We start from the raw sequence: 24,441 nt of genomic DNA on the forward strand, positions 1-24,441 counted from the left end.
TTCTTGAAACAAGAATGAAGAGATTAAGTATAGGGATGATGCTAAGTTACAAAGCTGAAGGCTGAGTGTGGGCAAGCCTCATGATCTCTATTTCTTCTGAAATACAGGAGAGCCCATGCTGAAGACAAGGCAGTGCTATGCACTTAAGATAAAACAGAATTTCAATCAGCTACACACTGTGCTACCAAAATATTCTAATCAAAAGGATTATCAGGGGAATTTCCAAATGCAAGGTACTAAGATATTACCTCAGTGAATGAATTGAAACCCTGAAGGACCAAACACACTGCCTGGCCTGCTATTTTATATCATACCAATGGCCTTAGGTAGAATAACTACGTGGGGCTCTGGCCACGTGGCGCCCTGTGACAGATCACTGGCAGAGCAGACACGAAGGGTGTCTGTGGTGAACTGGAGGCAGCAAGAGGAAGGAAGTCAAATGAGGCAGTGTGAGGAGGTGTGAAGGGAGGTGGAGGGGGTAAGGCAGGACACTTGGTTGTGGGATGAAGACCTAGGATTGTGCCTGGAGCCACTTGTACCACATGCAAGGATCTGCTCTCTCATGGTCCATTCATTTCTAAAACTGTCAGTTTACCAAAAAAAATATTAAGGCTAATGAGGTTAGACACTGTTCATATATTCTCTTCTACCACCTGATGTGAAAATTTCATAAAATTAATTGCCAACAGTATCTTCTATGTGCTTGGTACTTTTGAGTTTGAAATATCAGCTTTTTATATATTTTTTCATTTAATCTTACAAAGTCCTATAAGGTAAACAGAGCAAGTACAATAATTTCGTATTGTTGTCTCCCTCACTGTACCCTCAAATTACAGATAATGGAGACTTAATTAATTAGAAATTTACACCTCAGACCAGACTTCTCCAATCGGTACAAGAGACCACTATGTTGCCTCTTTTCAAAAAGCTTGCGAATATTCTTCTAAAGAGGTAAGACGTGGGCTCACCTGTACACACTGGCAATAATCATTTAAAACACATGCTCTTCCTAAGGTCTCTGCGATTTGCCACAGCCATGGGTGCACGTATGCCCGCTCCATGAGTGCACATCGCACACAGACAATGGCTAAAGTGACTGTGCACACCCTTCAGGAGAGATAAAATGGAGCTCATCAAGATTTAATCCAATTAATTCTTATTCAATCCTCAATGAGTCAAGTCATCAATTACCAGAAGAATAAGTTTGTAATGGATACCTTCAAATTTATAAAATATTCCAAATTTTGCCACACTTGAAGTCTTGTGCTAAGTTCATGCTTTCGCTAATATATACTGTCAAAACAGAAATATTCACAAAATACATTAGGATAAAACAATAAAATTCTAGTCAATCAATAAGGGTATTAATCTATTGATTTAAAGTCTTGGAGTGATCAGCATCTTAAATTTCAATCTAAAATTGAAAGACAATTATTTATTTATTTATTTATTTATTTTTTTTTTGGTGGAACTGGGGATTGAACTCAGGCCCTTGCGCTTGCCAGGCAAGTGCTTATTCCACTGAGCCATTTCCCCGGCCCCCGAAAGACAATTATTTTTGAATTTTCCTAATATACTATTATCCAGATCATTGAAATAGTAGCTCTTGCCAAAGAAATATGAAATGAGGTCCTTTATTTATAATAACAACCAAAAGAAGTCTGGATGCCTTGTTCTGTTTTAGCATCTTCTAGAGTGAATGTCTACTACCTACTCATGGTTTGTCTTAGCTTCTCTGCCCAAGTAGGAAATCTTATTAAACCAAACTTCAGAAAAACAGGTATGGTTTGATTCTTCATTGGCTTCATTCCCTAGGATGTCCTCCTTAAATTCTTCCAGAAAAACAGAATCTAGCACCATGCCTCAACAGTGGCCAGGCCTCTATGCCAGACATGGTAGGCTGACAAGTACAAAGTGGTCTCCCTGTAACTGCTTGTCTTTTAGAGAGCAAGGAATAAAGTATTATCAGATGGAGATAATTGCATTTGACCTTTCCCAGTGGAAACATCTAAGAGAGAATTAAGATAGAGTGGAATTTTGAAAATCCTTAGTGCATGAAAAGTTAATATGGGCCAGGGATCTAGCTCAGTGGCAATGCCTGCCTGGCAAGCATGAGGTCATGAGTTTGATTCCTGGTACCAAAAGAAAGTTACCAAAATATCAAAGTGCATTGAAATTTATACTGAAAAGCAGTGCATTTTTCAAGTCTTTTCATACCACACCTCACCTCTGCTTCTGAGTGAAGAGCAATTTATGATAAAAACAATAATCTAGGGATAAATTTATAAGCTGACATAAAAGAATTGTCCAAGAAGCTATATTAGCTCTTGAAGTTTATTACAGTATCTTTAGATCTTATTGCATATATTGTTACATGCCTCTTACAAGTCAGGAGATATATATATATATATATATATATATATATATATAATCTTCGTAGAAGTTATGTCTATTGCTTCTTTCTTGAAAGCAGCATGCAGTGCAATATTTGGTGTGCAGAGTTATTGTTTCAAAAAGTGAAAAACTACTTAGCTTTGACTGAGGAGGGAACATGATCTTTATTGGCTTATATGCAAAGTTTAATTTTGGTTTTATGCAGAGTTTGCATAGTTCATGATTAGTTTCTAATGAAAAACTAGAAGTTCTGTTAGTGACCTTGAAGAAGATCAGGTGACAGTAGCAAACAGAAAAATTTGAAGAAGAGGCATAACTTTCAAAGTCGAAAGATCAGCAAGAACTGCCTGAAACAAAAGAAAAACGAAAGAATTATTAATAGCAAGATCTATGAGAAGGGTACAACAGAAACACCATCATAACCTAAGCTTTGAATGTACACATGCTCTCTATTCTTCAGATGTCTCAAATCTTGAATGCTCCAACTTCATCTCTCATTCTCAAATCTCTTAATGTTGTTACATGCACAAAAACCAAAATGTGTAGTAGAAAATAACCGGGACCTTAGTCTTAAGCCTTCTTCAAATATACAAGGTAGCATGAGTTTATAAGAGGTCTAGCATTTCAACTTGCTTCTATAAATAAACGTAATTATGAATCCTAGACCTGTTACTCTAGTGTAAGGAGTAACTGACTGCGGGAAATCATTTTGAGATGGAACTAATATTTATTCAGTTGCAAGATACATAAACATCCTCTTCCCTTTAAACAAGGCCTGTAGGCAGCTATTTTTAGGATAGGATTTACATTTATATGAGAGATAACAAATAGAGTAATATAATAAGCACTATCTAATTGAACCATATTTTGGGTGTAAATTTTATCATTGAAAAGAAATAAGCTTTAAATAATTAGCCCATAATTAAAAATATGCACCCAAACCTTATATATCTTTACTATATCATTTACACATGCATGCTTTAATTTTCTCAACTTGTTTTTCTTTGTTCTGAGAGTATAACCTGTGAGCTTGAACAATTAGAACATGTAACTTAAGCTGTAATAGTTTCTATTTAAATTCCTAGGTTTCTGGTTTCTCATAATTATTGTAGTTATTTCCTATCATAACCCTGTTTAGGATCCCTTCATAAGAAAGTTGTTTTCAAGTGATTAGGGAAGTCAAGTAGTTAGCATTACTTAGCTCAAACTTATAGGTTTTCCCAGAGCTCCAAGATTCGGCTACCAACTGCGCAGCCTGTGCATCAGATACTAAAGACAGCGAGCCTGGCGGGCTCTCAGGAACTATTTCCAGCCCATCCGAGTGAAACTTATCCTTACTTCAGCTGAAGCCAGTGATGTCACTTCCATCAGGTTCACTGCTCGGAAAGCAAACACGGCAGCTGCCAGGACTGGAAAAGAATGCACACTATTTCAACTGCTGGCGGCCTCAAGTGCTAGACACGGTTACGGCTCTATCTGCAGACCACGAGGAGCGCTCAGCCCTGGGCCTTCCCACAGCTGCAGCCCTGTGCTCTGAGGCACCGGCTCAATGCAGGGAGCATGTCCACTCCACAGAACAGTGCCCAACACTAGGCAACCTAGTCCCACTATGTGGGAAAAAGGAAAATCCAGTGGCATTATCAGGTCTATTTAAGAGCTGGGGATGGTGGCCCGCAAGTACAATCCCTATATGCTGAGAGGCTGAGGAAGGATTGTCAAATTGAAGTCCAGCAGGCACAATTTAGTGACTTAGCAAGACCCTGTCAAACTTTTAAAGAAGTTTTAAAAAGGGCTGAGGCTGTAGCTCAGTGTGTTGGGTTCAATCTGTAGCACTGACAAAACAACAACAAAAAAGTCAACTTAATTAATTTTTCTTTCATACCTACAACTAAAATTGTAATACTTTAAAAATGGCATGAAACTGTCTTATAAGTTAAGGTTCTTTTTTAAAGAAAATAAAAAAAAACAACATAAACAATACAGAATTTCAGAACAAGATGATAGGAAGTGAACAATGGTTATTACAGCACTTATTGTTATCTTCAAAGTAGTTGCTCAGATAGGCATGTAAGATTAGCCAAACAATAACTGTTCCTTTCAACAAACTAACAGAAATTAGTAGTACAATTACCTTAGCTATATTCCCCCTTCTTTCTTTCTTTTTTTTTTTTTTTTTTTTTTTTTGGCGGAATTGGGGATTGAACTCAGGCCCTTTCGCTTGTCAGACAAGCGCTTATTCTACTGAGCCATCTCCCCAGCCCCTCCCCCCTTCTCTCTTTCCCCCTTACCATCCCAGTTATTCTTTCCTTTTGAGCAGTTTCACTCCTTTTTATAATATACATATTAAGATTTAGGATCTTATTTACTCTTTCAGTTTCTTACGCTGGGGAGACAATTTGATGGTTACTTATGGGAGTCTAATTTATTTCACTTACGAGCATAGTCCCTAGGTGCATCCAGATGTTTTTTATTAGTGCAACAAGATCACAATTTTAAGTATATGAGAGTGTAATTCCACACGCACCAAAGAGGTATGATAATATAAACATAGTAATAAAACTTCTCTTCAAAATGTTTTATAATATTTTATCATATTTATATTTTTACATACTCAGCTCTGACTTCCTTAGTGTCACAAACGAATACATGTGTGGGGAAGCTTATGGTGGGATTGACCCTGGTATTTACTTTAATGGTGGCTATAAGAAAAAGAAGTTGAAAATTGAAAAAAACATCATAGGACAATTTCAAATTCAACAATATATACCAAGTAGAAAACATTGGGACTGTTGCCATTAATGTATGTGGAGGAAAAAGGCTATATTAACATGCAATATTTATTGATATATAGACTAACATAAAGCTCCATATGAGGGAATGGATTCCAGACAACAGGGGCCCATTGTAGAAGTCGGGAGCTTGACATGGAGAGGGTATAGTCCAAAGATAAATCTTGACTTCTTTGTTTTGTTTCTGTCGTCATTGGTGACCGTATATTCCCTACCTATGAAGCCACTGAAATTTAGGAAAATGATAGTCATAATTACTAAAACTACTTGGAAGATGAGTTCTTAGGTATATTACATTGCTAACTCAAGTATACTTTTTTTTTTTTGTATTTTAGGGAAGGGTCTACAGGGTGTTCCAGGTCTCACTACTAGATTGGACTCGTAGTGATTCTGTTTACAGCCTCGCAAGAGCTGGGATTACAGGCGTGTGCCACCATGCCCAGTCTCAATCGCTGTCTCAGCATGTCCCAGGGGTGGGGCTGGCATGGCAGGCCTGGAGATCGAACCCCTGGCCCTTGCATCTGCTTGTAGGCACTTTAATCTACTGAGCTATTTGGCTGGCCCAAGTATGCATTTCTTAAGATACATTTTTTTATTATGAGAATAATAACAGCAATTAATTCTGACATAAGCTGTAGAAGTTAAGTACTGTGACTGTCCATTTTCCTAACACAGATACTGAAGCAACAGTGAGCTGGGTGGCAGGTTCAGAGACACACATGTGGAAAACAGTGGTGTGGACATGTAACCTGGCTCTAATGCCTGTGAGGCTAACCACCAGGTGACCCACCACTGACCCACCACTAACCACCAGGTGACCCACCACTGAGTAAGCAGTAATGACTCAGTCCTGAAGGAAAAGCTTGGTGCTTTTGCTGGAGGGCTTGTTCTGCTGGCCTGGGATGGTTTTCCAGGGATGGCATGCAGGATGCCATGTGGCTCGGGTCCTGACAGGGAGTGGTGGTGCTTGGCAGTGGAGCCAGAAGGCAGGCTTGGCCTTTCCCCAGACAGGGTGTAATCAGCGACCGGAGGCTCAGCACCCTTTCTAGGAGATGGGAGACCTGGGACAGGCTGGCAAAGAGCATTAGAACCCATTAGGGAAGACACCCTGGAGAAGGAAAGATAGCAGTAATAAAAGTAAGCTTAAAAATCCAGACCAGCTGGGATTATTCATTAGGTAACAAAGAATATTAGGTTTTTGGAACAAATAATTTCTTTTTAACCAAAAAGAAGAAGAATTTTTTAAAGTTGTATGGCTCCATATTTACATCAAAGGAAAGAAAAACAAATCCATAGGTCAGAAAATTTGTAACAGATTCCCAATGTGTAAAATTGTGTGTGTGTGTGTGTGTGTGTGTGTGCGTGCACGCATGTGTGTGCACGTATATCTGTTACAGGTCCCACTATGCAGTCTGGACTAATAGTGATCCTCCTGTTTTTAGCCTCCCCAGGGGTGGGATAACAGGTGTGTGCCACCACGCCTAGTCTTGGTGGCCAGCTCAGCATGCCTGGTCTGGGCGGCTAGCACGGCATGTGGTGCTGGGGATTGAACCCCTGTCCTTGTGCTTGCCTAGGCAGGCTCTTAATCCTCTGAGCTATCTTGCCAGCCCATAAAAAAATATTTTAGACAGTGGAGATGTCTTAGAAGCTGAAGAATATGATCACTACTTTGTTTTTGGTGCATAACTGAACTATGCTGTTGAAAGCTTGACAAAATGTCCACATGTTCTGCTACAACAGGAAGAGTTTATGAGCAGGAAACTCTTTCCAAAGGTGGACTAAGTCCAGGGAGGGGGCAGGATGGGGAGAGGACTGTAGAGAAGAGTTCAGTAATTGACCTCAGCATCCAAAATGCTTATGTGCTCATACTCCTTATTTATCTTGGTGTCACATCACAGAAGTTCCTTTCTATCTGCTTCATGTTTACTTTGCCCAGCCCTTCTCAGAATAGGTTTGTTTGCCAAGGAAAAAAGATCTATACTTTAGGATGTTTTCAGCTGAAATCATGCTGCATATGAAATGTAGATGCTCAGTATTGGGGTTAGCTCAGTGGTAAAGTGCTTGCTTGGCATGTGGGAGGCTCTGGGTTAGATCTTCAGCAACATTAAGGAAGAAGAGGAGGAAGAAGAGGAAGAGGAAGAGGAAAAGGAAGAGGGGGAGGAAGAAGAGGAAGAAAAATGAGGAACTCCAATATTTATTTTCAGCATTTTAATCTACTTTCATTACTTTAATTCTAAGCAATCCTATCATGAACATTAACAAATCATGGTTTACACCATTTCTCAAAAGGCTTTTATTAACAAAACCAGTGAAATTTAAAAAATTTTTCTGAAGTCTACATAGTAATTCACTTGATCAAAAAAAGGTGGTCTCCTGGGCCTGTGAGATAGCTCAGTAAACTAAGCGCTTGCTTAGGCGAGTGCAGGGGCTAGGATTCAATCCCTGGCACCACCATGCCATGCTGGCCCTGCCTCCCAGGCATGCTGAGCCAGCAATGGAGTCCGGGCATGGTAGTGCATGCCTGTAATCCCAGCACCAGGGAGGCTGAAAACAGGAGGATCACTACAAGTCTGAGCTGCATAGTGAGACCCTGCGCATGCACAGGAGCACACATGCGCGTGCACACACACACACACATAACTTAAAAAAAGGTGGTCTCAAATATTCATATCTGAAATGCATAAAACAGTCAAACTAATTTTTGTACTTCTACATGAACATATTGATTCTTGAGGCTTTTTATGTGAAGTTCAGGGCAGGAAACACCCACTTGACTAGTTCCATTTATAGATATTCTAGAATTCTCAGTTGATTTTTAAAAAGCAGTTGGGGAAGGTAGATGGAGGCAGTAGTGTGGTAGCATTTTGTACCTATTCTTCAGCAGCTTATTTATATATTGAGTTCATAGCAGAGTGCCTGGTTTAGAGCAAATACCCTATTCTGTGTACATTTGCTTCTTTTTCCTTCAGCTTGCTAAGTGGTGATAAGGCACAGAATGAGAGAACTTAAGTTGGAAGAAACCTTCCAATATGTTTCACATTCAGTCTATCTTTCGAGTCATAAAAGAGTCATTTCTGACTCTTCAGGTGATGGTTAAACAGCTGATGCTATTTTTGGAAAGTCCTAATTATTAGAAAGTACTGCCTTATACTAGTCTCCCTTCTATAACATTCTCTACTATTTCCTTGAAAGGACACCAATGCTATTACAATACCTTCAAAATTTCTTGCATTCCTAGAAGAGTTATTGGTCGAAAATCTTGCTATTTGCTCATCCTGGAAAGTAGACTTTGAAGAGAAGTGGGGCAATCAGAGGGGATAAAACATGAAAATGACCTTGGTTTAAAAGGAGGACATGTTAACAAGCACTGCTACCTAGAAGTGAAGTGGGCCTCCGGATAAGACAGTGACTACCCTACCCTTAAGCATTTAAATAGAAAGCAGAGACCCATCAGAATGTGTGAAAAAGTAATTCCCGATGCTCTCTAGCAGACTATCCCTCTGCCCCTCCCCCCTCAATGTAAGTCCAACTAATTCTATGTATACGTACTTATACATAGGCCACACGGGGCAAACCATTTTTTACTAACTCATTATTTGTATAGATTTTTAAAAGTCTAAGATTGTTAAAAACATTAATCAGTGATAATCTCTGATTAAATCAAGGGTAATTTATTTTATTCTAATTTTCCCTTTCAAAATGCCACCAATTACTATATCTCTCTCTCTTAATTCAAGAAAATTTTAACATAATACATAGAGACTCTTTGCACCATGTTTTTCTTCAATGATGCATTATTCCACATGGGCCCAGAGAGGTGATTTCGAATTGCCACACACTTCAGGTTTGAGGTAGGCAGGACCACTCTGCCAACTTTCTGCTCTTCATCCATTGTTTTGACAATATCCTGATTATTATCTGAATTTCTTGATAATCCCAATGATAAAAATAATTGAATCTACTGCACACAAGGAAAGTAACATTATATAACTAATAAGAAACACTGCCTTCTGTCTTCCTATACAATTGCCTTGATATGTACCTGTTGTACAAACTATTTAATTATTAAATAGAGATGAGTCTCGGCCTTCCTGAGAAAAAGAAGAAATATTTTTGGCATAAGAGAATAGCTAAAAGGTAAAATTCAGCCATAAGGGTAGAGGTCAAATATTATTAGCTGAAAGGGAAAGGTTTTCATTTTAATATGAACTGACACTTAGAAGAGCCAAGATTTCAGGTATGCAGGCTATGAGGCTTGATCTCAGGTTAGATTTAGGTAGTGGCTGAGAAGGAGCACAGAGCAGCTAGCCAGAGGGGCTCCGAGTTGGACAGAGGTCCACCCATGCTCTGCCACCTGTGTGCTGGCACTAAAAGGGGGTGGCGGTGGAAAAGGGAGATGACACTTGCTTGGGAGCCAAGAAAAAAACAAAACAAAAAGCTAGAAATAGATTTGTTTTAGTTTAAATAGAATATCAGAAGTATAGAACCTCAGTGTGTGAACTTCTAAGGCGGATAATCTTGTTAAAGATCCATGTATTAGAAATGACTACTGAAGACTCAATTTCCACTTGCAGACAGTGAATATTAGAAAGAAATGGGCCTTACTATGCAAATACATGTTTGACAAATAAGCACTTACTCTTACCAGCAAGAATTTCCAGAGAGTTGTACCCTAGGATTCTATCCCACAAGAGCAAGAGTTGATCTGTAGCCAAATACCCAGAGAAAGCACGAACCATCCACTTAAATGATATGCGAAGTCTGTAGGCAAGGGAAAATGAAATTTAGTTTTACCACTACAAGAGAGGCACTATCATGGGACCTTAACCAATTCTACTGTTAAGGCAACTCTTTTGAGTCTTATAAATCACCTGGACATTCAAAACTTGAGTCCTTTCCTAAAATCTACTAAAGTAGTTTTGAGAAATTACCAGCCCTCAAATTATGGTCTTAAACTATTAAAGGAACTATTTTGTATGCTGGGCCCTTCTTCATGTTGAATTTGGTCTTCACAAATAAAATCACTTCTACATTATATTTTTCAGAGTGTACTAAATGAACTGATCTTCTACAAGTCTTAATAATTCCAGGAAAGCCATGAAACTTTGAACTTTTATTCAAAAGACTTGAAAGACTATTCAATGGTTTTGTATTTTTTTTCAAGTAGATAACTATACTGTACATCAGTTAAATGGCTACATAGGATGAAAAAAATAGGAGATTTAAAGGACCAATAAGTTTAAAGCCATAAAACCTTAGAAATAATTTTTATTTTAAATCCTTCACTTTAGTGAAGTTAAAAGAACTTTGAAAGATAAATAATTAAATTCCATTTTGTTACCTAAAAACAAGCAAAATAAGCCCACCATCAACAAAGCAGAGGGCCAGTGAGATATCTCAGTGGACTAAAGCGTCTTCTTAGGCAAATGAAGGGACCATGGTTAAATCCTGGCACCACATGCTAGGTCAGCCACTCCAGGGGTAAGGCTGAGCTGGCCACAAAAAACAAAAACAAACAGAACTCCAGGAGCTGGGCAGATAGCTCAGCACCTGACTGGCAAGCCCAAGGTCCTGAGTTTAATCTTCAGTACCAAAAACAAAACAAAAACAAACAAATCAAAAAACAAAAATAAAAACAGAACCCCAAAGAAATATGAAATCGCAATATTGATCAGTAGCTTATGCTATAGTTTTCTCTGATCTCAGGAAATGAACTCTTTGGCTCTAGAGCCTACAGAATCAAAACCTCATATTTCTCTACTACCTATGAGCATATAAAAATGACTTCAGTGCCCCTAAGAAGTGCTAGTCAATGATCCTGATATTATATTGATAAATATCTACATTATTCTCATAAAAAAGAAAAACAGACCTAGAGACGATCTTGGTTTGTGTATTACATTCATTCTCTTAAGACTAAAATATGAAAAAGATCCCCCAGTTTCAGGAATTTATCAGTATTGGATAACCACTGATCTACTATAGTATAGCAAAGTACATTTAGGCAGTAATATAGGCAAACTTTTTGGTTAGCCTTCAAATGTTTCTTTATAGATACAAAAAATCTCCCTCCATTTTGGCTGTTGGGTATTTTACTACTTAAATTATGCATTTGATAGCCAGGCATGGTGCTGTATCCCTGCAGTCCAGCACTTTGGGAGGCTGGGGCAGGAGGACCACACATTCAAGCCTAGCCAGCGTACCTTGTGACTATTTGTCTCAAAATTTTCAAAATCAGGTGCTGAGCTGCAAAGGTCCTGGGCTCAGTGCCCAATACTACAAAAATAAACTGACATCTAATTCTAAATTAGTATCATTTGTTTAAAGTCTCATAGTTTTATTAGAGTATGTCCTCCCCTACAGATAGCACAGTATCCATTAAAAAAAAAGTTACAGAGGTATAACATAGGTGTAATAGAAACTACTCTTATAGATGTCCACTTGTACAAATTTTGTATGACAAACAACCATATTAGAATTATATAAAATGACCAGGAAAAAAACACAGAAAACAAAGAAACAAATAAAAAGTTAAATTACTGAACAGATTCTTAGCAAAATGACTAAGAATCTATTAACTTGAGTACTTATCAGAAGAAAATGTATAATCTGAATCATAGAAACAAGAAGAAATTGTAGGAAAAATGGATTTGAAAAATGAATACAATGTCAAGGATCTGTAGGACAATTTCAAAAGTCTTAATATAATTGATATTAATTTAATCCCAGAAAAAAAGGACAATCACTATGGTGCAGAAAAAATATTAGAAGGAATAATGCCTGAAAACTTCCCAAATCTGACAATAGATACAAGCTCAATAAGCCCCAAACAGAGTAAGCTAAAATAAATCCATGCCTAGATCCATAATAATCAAAGTTTATCTTCAGCTAAAAAATAAAAATAAAACTTGATATAACCAGAAAAATAAAGATAAAACTTGATAGCAACCAGAAAAATACAAGAATTAAAATTATCTCCTCTCAAAATGTTTGGTAGTATTTGCTAGAGAAACCATCCAAACGTAGAGATTATTTGAAGGTAAATTTGACTTTTTAAATAATACACATTGTAATTGTATGATATCTATCAAAAATATTTTTTAAAGCATAAATAATAATCCAACCACGGAGATAAAATGAAATAAGAAATGCTCAATTTTTGAAAAGTAAACAGGAGAAAAGGAATAGTGAATATATGAAACAAAGAAAATTCTAGAAAGATGATTTCACTCTAAAGATATCAATTACATTAGGTATGAATGACACAAACACATTTCTTAGAAGATAGACTATCATACAGGAAGACTCAAATATACTTTTGATGAAAAAAATCCACTTGAAAAATAAAATCACTGATTTATGACATATCAAAAGTTAAAGAATAGGAAAAAATACCATACAAACTGTCATCAAACTACAGCTGGAATGGCTATATTAATCTCAGACATAGAATTATTATGAAGAATAAAGGAGATTACTTGATAATAGGCAATAAGCCTCTAAAAATAGAGATTCAAAATACAAAAAGCAAAAATGTATGTAACAATGAAGACAAAATCTGTACCTATAGCGGCTCTACTATCCCTCTCAATAATCAATAGAAAAAGCAGACAAAAATTAATAAGGAAGTTAAGTAGAGGTGTGAGCATTATCAATAAACCTGGTTTTGCTGTCATTTTGAGGACACGCTGCCAGCATTTGTGGGACACAAATACTTTTTTACTGCCTGTGAGATCCATGGAGCATTTGTCAAGATGGATTATATTCTGAATCAAAAACAAACCTCAACAACTTTAAAAAAAATCAATAACAGAAAAATATATTTACAATACTTAAAAATTAAGTAATGTACTTCATATAAACCACTGTCAAGGAAAAAGACATCTAAAAATTTTTTTTGAATGGAATTAAATTTTTTTTAAATAATCAGAATTTACTGGATGGTGGTAAAGTGGTATTTTATGAGAAATGTATAAATCAATGCTTATTTAGAAAAGGAGAAAAGTCCCAAATCAATGATCTAACTTCTATCTTAAACAAGTAGAAAAACCAGTAAAAATAAACCTGACACAAGCAGAAAGAAGAAAAGAACAAACATGAGACCAGAATTCAATGTAAATGGAACAGAAAAAAACAAGAAGGATCAAGAGAATCAAAAAGCAGTCCTTCAAAGATGGCTAAATTTCTAGCCAGAACAGTCAGAAAAAGAGAGGCAATATAAACACTAATCTCCATAATGAAGAGGTCAAGTCACTATTGATCCAATAGCTATTAAAAAGTAATTAAGAATAAGTAGAGAATATTAGGAATTTAACTTTGGTAAAATACATAATTACTGACATTCATTCAAGCAGAAATGAATAACTTGGGTAGTCCTATAGTTATTACAGTAATGAAGTTCAAAATTAAAAGTAACAGGATGTTTTCATTTATGAAAGTATTTTAAAAGTTGATTTCTACCCTCTAATTAGAATTTTTATAGTTTCTCTTACATAAGAATTTTAATGTATACCATAAGTCACAGAAATAAGTTTATTCTTTTTAACAATTAAAGAGTATAAATAGTAAGAAAAAAAACACCAGAATATTAGTTTCTAGGAGTAACGATGTGCATTGTTTAAAAAAAGCCTAATTATAGTTCAGTGTTCATTTCATAATAGTAAAAAAGAGGTCAACTTACAAGTTTAAGAAAAAGATGTGCTCAATATAAACTATTTCTGCTACATTCTTGTTCTATAATCTCAATCAAGAATAGAATCCTCTTTTTTAATGGCTACAAAGGAAAAAAAATCACCTCAAAATTATCTATGGGAGATATGCAATATTGCTTTACAGTTGGCATTTCCAATCTTTCTGAGCTCAATGGCACTTCATCAAAAGGAGGTATCATACAGACTTCTCTACACAGTTCTTTAACAGTAATCATTTTATTTTGAAATGACTCCATGTGGTAGTTAAAATCAATTAAAACCAATTCCTTTGATTGTAAGATAAGGAAATTACAGCATATATAAGTTAATCTTTGTTCTGGGATCGCAGAGCGTAAAGAAGATGAAATTTGAAGCTCGGCTGAACTCACACATATGCCCGCCCACCTGCACAGGCTGAGGCTGGCACTACACTGTTCTTTGTCCTATTAGCTCCTTTGTGGCTGCAAAGAATTAATTCTCTTATCAAATGCCTCCTTCATTGGGAAAGATGGTCACCCAGAAGATGGGAATGAAACATGGATAAATCCTTTAAGAGTCTTGTTGCTTTAGACATTGTTATTTAGAGAGAGACAGACCCCTAACATTGAAGTACAAAACCACTTTATATATTCACCTATAACACATACTGATATCAGTACACAAAATCCAAACTTTTGGAAGGAAAACTCTTAGTACCACCACCAGCAGGTCAACTGACTTGGTCTCTTACAAAGGACAGCAAACTTAACCTGTGGACTTGCCTAGGTGAGTCTCTGATAGATTTCGTCAGGTCTCAGCGTTACCACATTTTTCAGGGTGTTTTTGCTTTCCTAAATGTTCCCATCAGTTTTGGGCTAACAGTTTTCCTTAGCAACAGAAATTAGCTAATGTTAGTGATTCTTGCACTACACACAAACATCCTAGTGAATACAATTTTATTAGGATTTTTGTAATTCTTCCAAGAATATACAAGGTAGTCATAGTTTTACTCCTAGAAAACTGTTGTTTTATTGGGGAAATTGTTAGCTTAATTTCTCCGAAGAATTATTGTGTATTCCCAAGTGTTTTGGTGAAAAAAAATAGCTTCTGATGTAAAACTATTCAGTTGGGAATGGAAAAATACTCACGGTTGAGCCCCAATTTCTCGTAGATGATAAAAGAGTTGTGGAAGATAGGTTTGAAGAAGGGTTTCAAACAGCAAACAGAGTGACACAATACCCTGGATAGAACAACAAACCATAGGAGGAGACTGTTTAGTATTTAAAAATTGATTATAACAAATTATCTAAACAGAAAAGAATACTATAAATATTCTTTGTATTGTATAAAAGTCAAAACCAGGGGATGTACTAATAGATCTCTAATGCTGCATTTGAAGTTACATTTTATATCCTTTTATGTGTAATTATACTTAGGGACATAGTATAGTGCCTCCTTTTGCTGGCCTTGGTGACACAGGCCTGTGATCCCAGTACTTAGGAAGCTGAGGCAGGGTGACTGCTGTGAGTTGGAGGGTTGGAGGGCTCCACTGTGAAGCTCAAGGCCAACCTGAACTACTGAACTACATAGAAGGACCCTGTCTCAAAGATAAAAAGGGTCCTTCTTTTAAATACAGTAGTTTCCCCACATAACACTCTATTAACACAAGGTGAGTCAAAGCAAATGTGACTTTACAGAAAACCTGCTACTCTGTGAGCCACGTAACAAGGCCCAGCAAAAATCAGTGTTTTGAGTTTTTTTCTGACACATGACTATTTTCAGTTATTTCCTGGTGCAGAGCCTACCCTTCCCCGTCCCTGCAGGTATCCCTTCTCAGCACCCTCACTCTCTGGAGGAAATGCTCCTTTCCTCACTCACTCTGTCTCTAAAATTCACCTCTGAAAAGACTGATGCTGACTGCTTGAAATGCCTACCAGGAAGTTTTCAAACAAGAATATTTGATTAGTATGAAGTTTTTGTTTTTATTAAAATCTACATTTTCTTCAAAAGGGCATTATTTGTAAATTGCAAGAAGTAATTAAACTGATGGTTTTCAAGGTTATTATTTGACTGCTCTGAATAAAGTCTTTCTTCTAGCTCGGCATTCCTCTGGGTTGATCTTAGGAAGGAAGTATTAATCCTCTTTTTGAGTTTCTGCAGAAAGAAGGCTGTCTGGGTTCCAAATTGTTCAGTCTGCCTGCAAACCAGAAGAGATGACTGCCTGTATTATTCCGCTGAGTCGGGAAAGGACAGGGGCAGCGCTGTCCTGGTGCGGCGGCCTGGAGACCCGGGATGCCCAGGGCAGCGCAGGGTGCCCGCACACACCACGCTGCCGGTGTGGGGTGGGCAGCCAGGATTTGAAACTCTGAAGCATAAGATGGCATAGAATATGAGAGCAAAATTCTGATACTAACCAAGATATATGAATATTAACTACTATTAACATTTCTGAGTATTCTAGATTATACACTATCATAACTAAATCACGTTCCTCTAGAGAGAAGTTCAAGATAATCAGTGATGTCTAATTTGATTATATGTGACATCCTCGACTCCTGTCATTTGTCGTGTTGGCTGTCCACGCAGGAGAACAAGACTTGACACAAGGAAGGTAGATCCAAAAACACAGTCTTAAAGTAGGAAGATGAAAGAGAGTTCTATAATTTAGCAAAAGTCACATAGTCTACTCCGGAAAAATCTGGTAGCCCCACTACATATTCCCTTACTAACCTCGTTTTACAAATGAGGAGACCAGCAGGTATGCATTTTGCCAAGGATAAATACAGAGTTTCTATGTTTTCTATTGGACTAGATAAAATGTTAATTTAAATCTAGTCAATAAGAGATCTTTGCCTCTTTATTACTGAACATTTAAATACCATTTTTTCTCCTCTTTCATTTACCCTACAGAAATACATTATTGGACATTATAAATTAATATTTGTTGCTTTATAATTTAATGGTCTAGGAGACATTTCTTACAGCAAAAACCGATTAGTCTCATTTGATCCAACTTCTTATTGACTTACGGAAGGGTGAGAGGAGATGGAATGGAGTCGGAAGAAAAAACGCACATACATCTCGCGGAAGGTCTGATACAGCTTGTAGGGTTCATGGTACAGAAAGCAGAGCGGTGCCACTGAAAACAGAAGACACTCATGGGAACGCTGTGCAACTGCTGACACGTAAAAATAAGTCCATGAAAATGGACAAATAAGTATTTTATAGCAACCTTGCTGCTCATCAGCTTAAAATCACTCATACAATACATGCACATGTTAAAGTTCAGATAATCATTGAGCATTACAAAGAAAGGAAAGTAAATTATAAGTGAGTATAAACTCAATAGTACACTAAAACGATACAATGGAAATATATAGCGATACTAAAAATTCAAAGTAAAATTACATAAAGAGTCCTTTTAACAATTGCAGGGCTGGGGAGATGGCTCAGTGGAATAAGCACTTCCCTGGCAAGTGCAAGGGCCTGAGTTCAATCCCTGGTTCCGCAAAAAAAAAAAAAAAAAAAGAAAAAAAGAAAAATTGCAATAGAAGGTGACAATCAGGCAACTCATTTTTACTTTGTCTCATGAAGAATTCAAACCACTTTTCAAAACTTTTATTTTTCACAGCACTTTTTTCTTTGGTACCAGGGATTGAACTCAGAGCCCTGAGCATGCCAGGCAGGTGCTTATTCAAAAATTTTAGTTTTGATAGAAAATATATCAACCATTGTTAATCAGCTATTCTTGTTTCAAAAATCTATAACATTTGTGTTGTATGTCACCCTGTTTCATTCTTTGTTTCTGAATTTTTTTTCCATTTTATGTATTCGGTACAGGGTCTCTCTACACAGATTGGACTCCTAGTGATCCTCCTGTTTTCAGCCTCCCCAGAGCTGGGATTATAGGTGCGTGCTGCCATGCTGGGCCTGCACCACTACTAAGAGCGCCCCAGGGGCTCATCTCGATGACCTGGCGCTGACTCCTGACAGTTCCGTGCAGACAACCTGGTCACACTTCCTGTCTTTTCATGTCTCACAGATCAGGCAGCTTACATGCAGCTTATAGTGCATGTACACTAACTGCAGTGCCTAAACTTACCTTTAATAAAAACTTCTTGCTTATAAGTAATTTCAAACAATATAAACTGGACAATAAGTTCTGGGGTTCCATAAACTGCCAATAAATATCTGAGACCAGTAGGCATTAATTAAGTAAGCATGAAAGTCAGTAGGCCAACTGAGCTCTTTTCTTGTTAACAAAATGGTAAAATATTTTAAATGTGTACAATCACAAAATTCAGTCACGTGAGATAAAGGGCAGTGTGCAGTATTACTGAAATATGCTCTCTGATAACTGTAACTGCAAATAAGAAATTCTGATTTTTCTGAAGGATAAAAGACTAATTACTTTTAGGGGAGTTAATATCTAAATAAATATTAAAATAACTACTTGCATATATACTAATAGAAAAAATTACATATACCACTCATGCATTTTATATATAGATATAAAATTTTAAAATATATCTATTTCAAAGCTAGTTTTGAAAACTTACAAAATAAGTAGTTACTTATTAAAATAGTCCAAATGAGGGTGTCCTCTATATTTGTAAAGAATAATTCATTTTCTGCTAGGTTCAATGGCACAGGCCCATAATCCCAGAATAGGGGAAGCTGAGACAGGAGGGTCCTCTAGAGTTCAAGGCCAGCCTGAAACTACACAGTGAAACCCTGTCTCAAAAAAGTTCATGTTCTAATGGAATAACTTAAGGAAAAGCAGCACAAATACATGGTAGTAGTATAAATTTAAAATGAAAGTTTGAGAATTTACATTTTCAAAATGATGTATATATTAATCTCTAAAAAATTTACTGACATATAAGAACCTGTAATTTGAATGTAATTATTAATGGCCATTTCTGTTGCCGAAATGCTAAGAAATTTAAAATAAGACATTTCTACAAATGTATATAACACAAAATTATAACAACTATTGAAGATACCATAATTCTGTTGAATTCCAATATGTTACAAAATGGAAAAATTTTAGTTCATTATATATAATATGTAAAAAGGCTATATCGTTAATTTTTAAAGTATCTTTTATTTGGTTCTTCCACAGACATAAATTTGTGTTATTAACTTGTACTGTAGTAATTTATGAAATTATACACTTACATTCTGTATAAGTGGAACAGAAAGCGGTTCAAAGGAAGGTTTTGAATGAATTTTAGTCATTTTTTATTGAAACATGATTCTAATTTTATAAAATTTGAATGTATTTTAAAAAGAGATAAGTAGTATAATTTTAAAAGTACAGAAATTAAAAATTGAAGTGGCAAAGTTTTAACCAGAGTTCCATAGGGGTAAAATATAACTATTCTACTATATTGATTCTAACTAGTTCCTGCGAAAGTATTTGTGAATGCTTAAAATAGTTTTCTAAATAGATAAACTCTGTATCAAATACTTTGTACAATGTACTGTATTTCCTTAGCAAATGTCTTCCCTTTGGATATATAAATCTCAATCTGTTAAATGACCATGAATTTGAATTTGGATAGGCAGCGCCTGACTTGATGACAGATTTTGAACAAAGAATTGTTAGATTTAAAGACATCTTTTTTTAATGGTACTGGGGATCGAACTCAGAACCTTGTGAATACCAGGCAGGTGCTTATGCTGCTAAGCTGTCTCCCCGGCCCAAAGATTATTATTATTATTTTTTCATTCAGCACTAGTATGAAGATCAAAAGGCTTTCCGAGCTCTCAAGGTGACCCTTCATATTCTTTTTTTTTTTTTTTTTTTTTTTTTTTGCGGAACTGGGGATTGAACTCAGGCTGTTGCACTTGCCAGGCAAGCACTTATTTTACTGAACCATCTCCCTGGCCTCCATATTCAATTTTTTAATTGGGCATTTGAACAAATTCTAAACTCAATGCTTTAAAATATTTATGATAATGTGTTAAGTGTGGGGCAATGTGATATTCAGTTTTTCTTGGTTCAAATTTCATAAAGTATAATAAAAACAATACTTTAAAGCACAACTCACCATACATTGAAAATCCATGAAAAGGGATTACACCTAGAAGATTAAAAAAAGTTTCTTTTCAGTAAGTAGCATGCTTCTTCTTGTGAGGTAAATTATGGATGGCAATGGCTATTGTCTATTTTTCACTTCAACTTTGTTCATGAATATCAGAAAGACTTAGGGATCATAACTAATAGGTTTTTTTTGATAGGCTTTTATATACCTTTAGAAAAGCAAACTAGAAGTTCAAATGTATATCCAATTAAATTTATCATTAATAGTATAACACAATTGATAACTGAATGTGTATACATACATACACACATATCTGACAAGGCATATCACAGACTCAAATTTAAGAACTAATGATAAAAATATCACAGAAAGTCCATAGATAGTGTCCCATCTGAAACAAGTTCATTCTGTTTATTAGAATCCAATCTGCTAACAGATTAGTGAGCTTCTCAAGGCACTTCTTTGAAAAAAACCCTTTAGAGAAACACCGTGGATGTTTAATGAACCTACTAAAAATTACATAACGGATGTGGGCTAGAAGAAGTACTGGCAGAAATACGGCACAAAGTCAATACTGTAATCTCTGGCAAGAACTATATACAAGTAAAGTAAACATCCTTTTCCAAGCAATACCAAAGCTTAACTTACTGTGCTAAACATCTTGTCACATTCCAAGTGAAAATGCACAGCCTAGGTTCAAAACAGAATTTCTCCAATAAATACCGCTGTGTATCTAACAGGGCACTAAATCAGGCTGCAAACAATACAGGAGAGAGCTGAGAGGTCTCCTTGTGAAATACAGTACAGAAATGCTTTATTCATCCAGCGTGTTCAGAGGGAAAGCTGTGGGGCTGGCGGGTCATCATCTAGAGCAAGTTCTAAGAATGAGAGCTGACTTTCTGCTGAAAACACATCCCAAAGTAGAGGATGAATTAATTTCTAATGCAACAACACGATGCTGACAAGGTTTAACCTGAAGAGACTTACTCTTACTCTGAGTCAAATACTGGTTTCCTGCAATGCCTATTTCTTATTCCTAGGTGTGACCACACACATCACAAAGAAAAAGTCTAATTTAGGAACAACAATAAAAAACAATCAAACATTTGTTCTCTCCCAGGGCATTCACCATGAGAAGTTTTTGGTCAAGTCTTCAAGAGTTTCTTCAATTGTTCCACAGATAGAGTGGGCTTAAACTGCTTCCCTGTTTTATTTTGCCCTAAACAAGCTACAGCTCACCAGTCCTTAAAGTAGATGACTAAAATCTCAAAGTAGTTTTCCTCCTACATACTCTACAGCTAAGATAGGGCATTTAAGCAGTTGTTTCTGGACCGAAGTAGAGGATTATATTCTTATCTCTGTCACATTTCTTATTTGGTGAGCCATTCCAATTGGAGATAGTTCTGAGTTCTCATTCTGTTATTTAACGCGTTCCTTCTTCTTGGTTCCACATTACTGGAAAATTTGATATGCACACTATCAATGTTCTCATCTAGAGCAATATAAAAGTGCTGAACAAGACAGGGCAAGGATAGTAATTGTCACTAGAAACCTCCTTTCATGTTGCTATCAGCTCATTAATCACCCTAGTGCAATAAATGAAGAGCATGAGTGGGTGCCAGCCAGCCTTGCTTGGCTTCATCTGGTTTTGTCACTTAAAAGCTTTGTGTACCTTTGGGTAAGTTTCTTAATTTCCCTAAGCTTCAATTTCCTTATCTGTAAATCAGAGATAATGCTAGAAATGACATAGTAAAATTGAGATAATGGCTGTAGCTTAGTCACTTTGGTCTGTAATAAATGTTGCCTGTTCATATTAACTTTCACACTGTTGATTCTAGAATTAATTTTATAGAAAAATAGTATGCAGAAATGCAGTTATCATTCTGAATCAGCTTTAGAAACTGTGCAGATCACTTTTAAACTTTGCAGGCTACAACTCCCAGGACCTCCCTTTCCCATTTTTGCCCAGTCTGACAGCACACTGCACAAATTTAAATCATGCAACTCTGGCTGAACACTTTGGCACACCAATTTTTGGTTCATTTTTCTGATTATCCACCCTGTTCTTTCAAAATGTTCCTACTTTTCAAATGCTTAACACTTTACTCTGTACTTCCCTCATATTAGGAGGAGGATGACACTGACGCAAACTCACTATATATTTCATTTTTTTCTCTCACTCTTAATCCTCAAGAGGGAAATATCCTTTGCTTTTTTAGAGATAACATCTTCACCTATGGCATGAATCTTGGTTCCTTAATGTTCGTAGGTATTGGCAACTAAGCTGTGTCCTGTGAGGTAAGAACAGTTTTTATAGTTTTAAAGATTATTTGGAAAAACAACAAGTAATATGGAACAGATGCTGTTTGTGACTGAAAACTTAAAATATTTACCATCATGCTGGTTTAGAAAACAAGTTTGTAATCTCTCCTTTGGAATCCTCTTGAACCAATTACCCCATATACATCATTCAACAAATATGTACTGAATCTCTACTATGTGTTATTATGAGGACTGGGGCTGACTTTTTATTGTAGAAAGAAAAATCATGATAAAACAGGTGAGTGCATATCTGGTAAGGGGTGCTTTTTCAGAGGTGGCTGGATCTAGGGTGACTGACACTGGAACTGATTCATGGTGCCATGCTAGGACCAAGGGCATAGGATTATGGTGTGGGTGCCACCTGTCACGAGCAGCCTGAACAGAAGGAGCTGAGGTTGGACCTGTTGCTTTGCTACCTTCAGACCACCATGGTCTGTTTCTCTTCTGTGACGCCACCCTGTCTTGAAGCCAGCTGATCATTGCCTAAAACTTCTAAAAATTGTGAACTAAATAAAACTTTGCTTTTTAAACTTGTGAGTATTGGGAATTTTGTCTCAGCAGTGAGAAAAGTAACAAAGACACTCACATATCATCATCAAAAGTCCATTGTAATCTCTTTCTTACCTTCAAACTTTATTTTAAAAAATTATCTATTTACTATCTTTATTTCCTCGTAACCCTCAAACACTTGCAAACTGATTTTTATCCCTTTGGCCCTAACTTCTGGTCAATAAATCCAGGGGTCTCCTCTTGGCATGTGTTGTCATTAATGGCCTAATAGCAACTGAAATGTCCTTGTCAAACTCGACTCCACCATGACACTGACGAGCCTATGCAGATCAGCTTCCTTGTATCCCAGAAGCTTCTGCTGTTTGGTTTTGGTTTTGTCTTTGCTCTGTTTTGGCTAATTATTTCTCTGTCTGCCCCTAGATACAGCTATGTCTGAAGATTCTGTCACATTTGTTTCCCTTCTTCTCCCACCAGCATTCTCACCATTAATCTATAATCCAAGCTAACAAGCCCAGCATCCAAAGCCTTCTTCTGTCACTGTGTCTTTGAAGGACTCACTGCCTCCTTTGTCATTTAGCGAAGAAAACTTTGAAATATTTTTCTCTCTAGTTCTCCCTCAGTCCTGATGCCTAAGTATATTTTGTTCCTTTTCTGGTCCTTGTAGGACAGTAAGTACTTAACTCTTCAGTCTAATGTCAGCACCTTCATTCTTTTCTCTATAGCACAAATACAATGCTCTCCTCCCAAGTTGACTACCATCCTTTCAGACTCTGTGCACAGAACAGAGTCTCCCCATCTCCAGCCCTATTCCTGACCCACTCCTTTAAGAGTGTAAATCATGCCTCTTCTGGAAAGACCTCCCTCACAGTCCTCTAACCATCATCCCAGCAACTCATTAAGGAGTACTCTGCCATCAGCTCTTGCCCCGATGAAGGGACTCCTCTGCAGATCTAGAAGATGCTGCACAATTCTGGTCCTACCACTTTCTGTCGGTAGAGGTTTAGGGAGGTCAACTTGCTTCCTCATCTAAAACTGCTCTTAGACTAAGAACGATCAGCTAGGGCTGATGTCCCTGCTCTGGCCCTCCTCTGCTTGTACTCCTCTCTCCCACAGCCCATGTCCACTTGCAGATCACACCCCAGGACCCAGAACTCTGCAATTCACAGTCCAAAGACACTGAGGCCTGCTTCTGGGGCTTGCATGTTTTCTTTGGTGGGGCCACTGTCCTGACAATACAGAGGTAGCCAACAAGGCTATCTGTGGAAACACAAAGCCTGTGGAGATGAGAAGGGCTGGAGATGCTACAGACCAGGGACTTCTGAGAAGTTTCAGAATTCTGAATTTGAACCTGATCTTCCAGATTATAATGAAGGTATATTTATCAAGGTAAGAAAATACAGTAAACTGTTTACTAGTCTGATTTGTAACTTTTAAGTATTTAGACTTATGATAAGTAGATCTCATTTGTACTTCTGCTGTGGGACCCTGGAAGGGTTAAGGATAGACTTGTTTTCATCTAGTGACAACAGCAATGAGATGGTGATGATTAAATAAGATGATTTATGTACTATAGCAAAATACTTGATCCAAAGTCAGCATTAATACATGTTGTTTTCTTGCCCTTATCTCACTGTCCTTTAATCAGTTTTTTTTTTTTTTTTTTTTTTTTTTTCGAGGATTGAACTCAGGCCCTTGGGCTTGTCAGGG

The 24,441-nt window shown here is 36.9% G+C and overlaps 1 protein-coding gene across 1 annotated transcript in view; it reads right to left on the reverse strand.

The window, feature by feature from the left end:
- Positions 1-2,537: 2,537 nt before the first annotated feature.
- Tbc1d19 (TBC1 domain family member 19) overlaps positions 2,538-24,441 on the reverse strand; it is a 149,114-nt gene continuing 127,210 nt past the window's right edge. Inside the window, exons 16-21 of the mRNA XM_023699179.1 lie at positions 19,909-19,941; positions 16,882-16,991; positions 15,001-15,092; positions 9,829-9,944; positions 3,733-3,803; positions 2,538-2,741 (exon numbers count right to left, since the gene is read on the reverse strand). Coding sequence (XP_023554947.1) covers positions 2,667-2,741; positions 3,733-3,803; positions 9,829-9,944; positions 15,001-15,092; positions 16,882-16,991; positions 19,909-19,941 — 497 coding nt within the window. The 3' untranslated portion in view covers positions 2,538-2,666. The remainder of the gene's footprint in view (positions 2,742-3,732; positions 3,804-9,828; positions 9,945-15,000; positions 15,093-16,881; positions 16,992-19,908; positions 19,942-24,441) is intronic.

The sequence above is a fragment of the Octodon degus genome, unplaced genomic scaffold, assembly GCF_000260255.1.
Source record: "Octodon degus isolate 3935 unplaced genomic scaffold, OctDeg1.0 scaffold00006, whole genome shotgun sequence".
Classification (NCBI taxonomy): Eukaryota; Metazoa; Chordata; class Mammalia; order Rodentia; family Octodontidae; genus Octodon; species Octodon degus.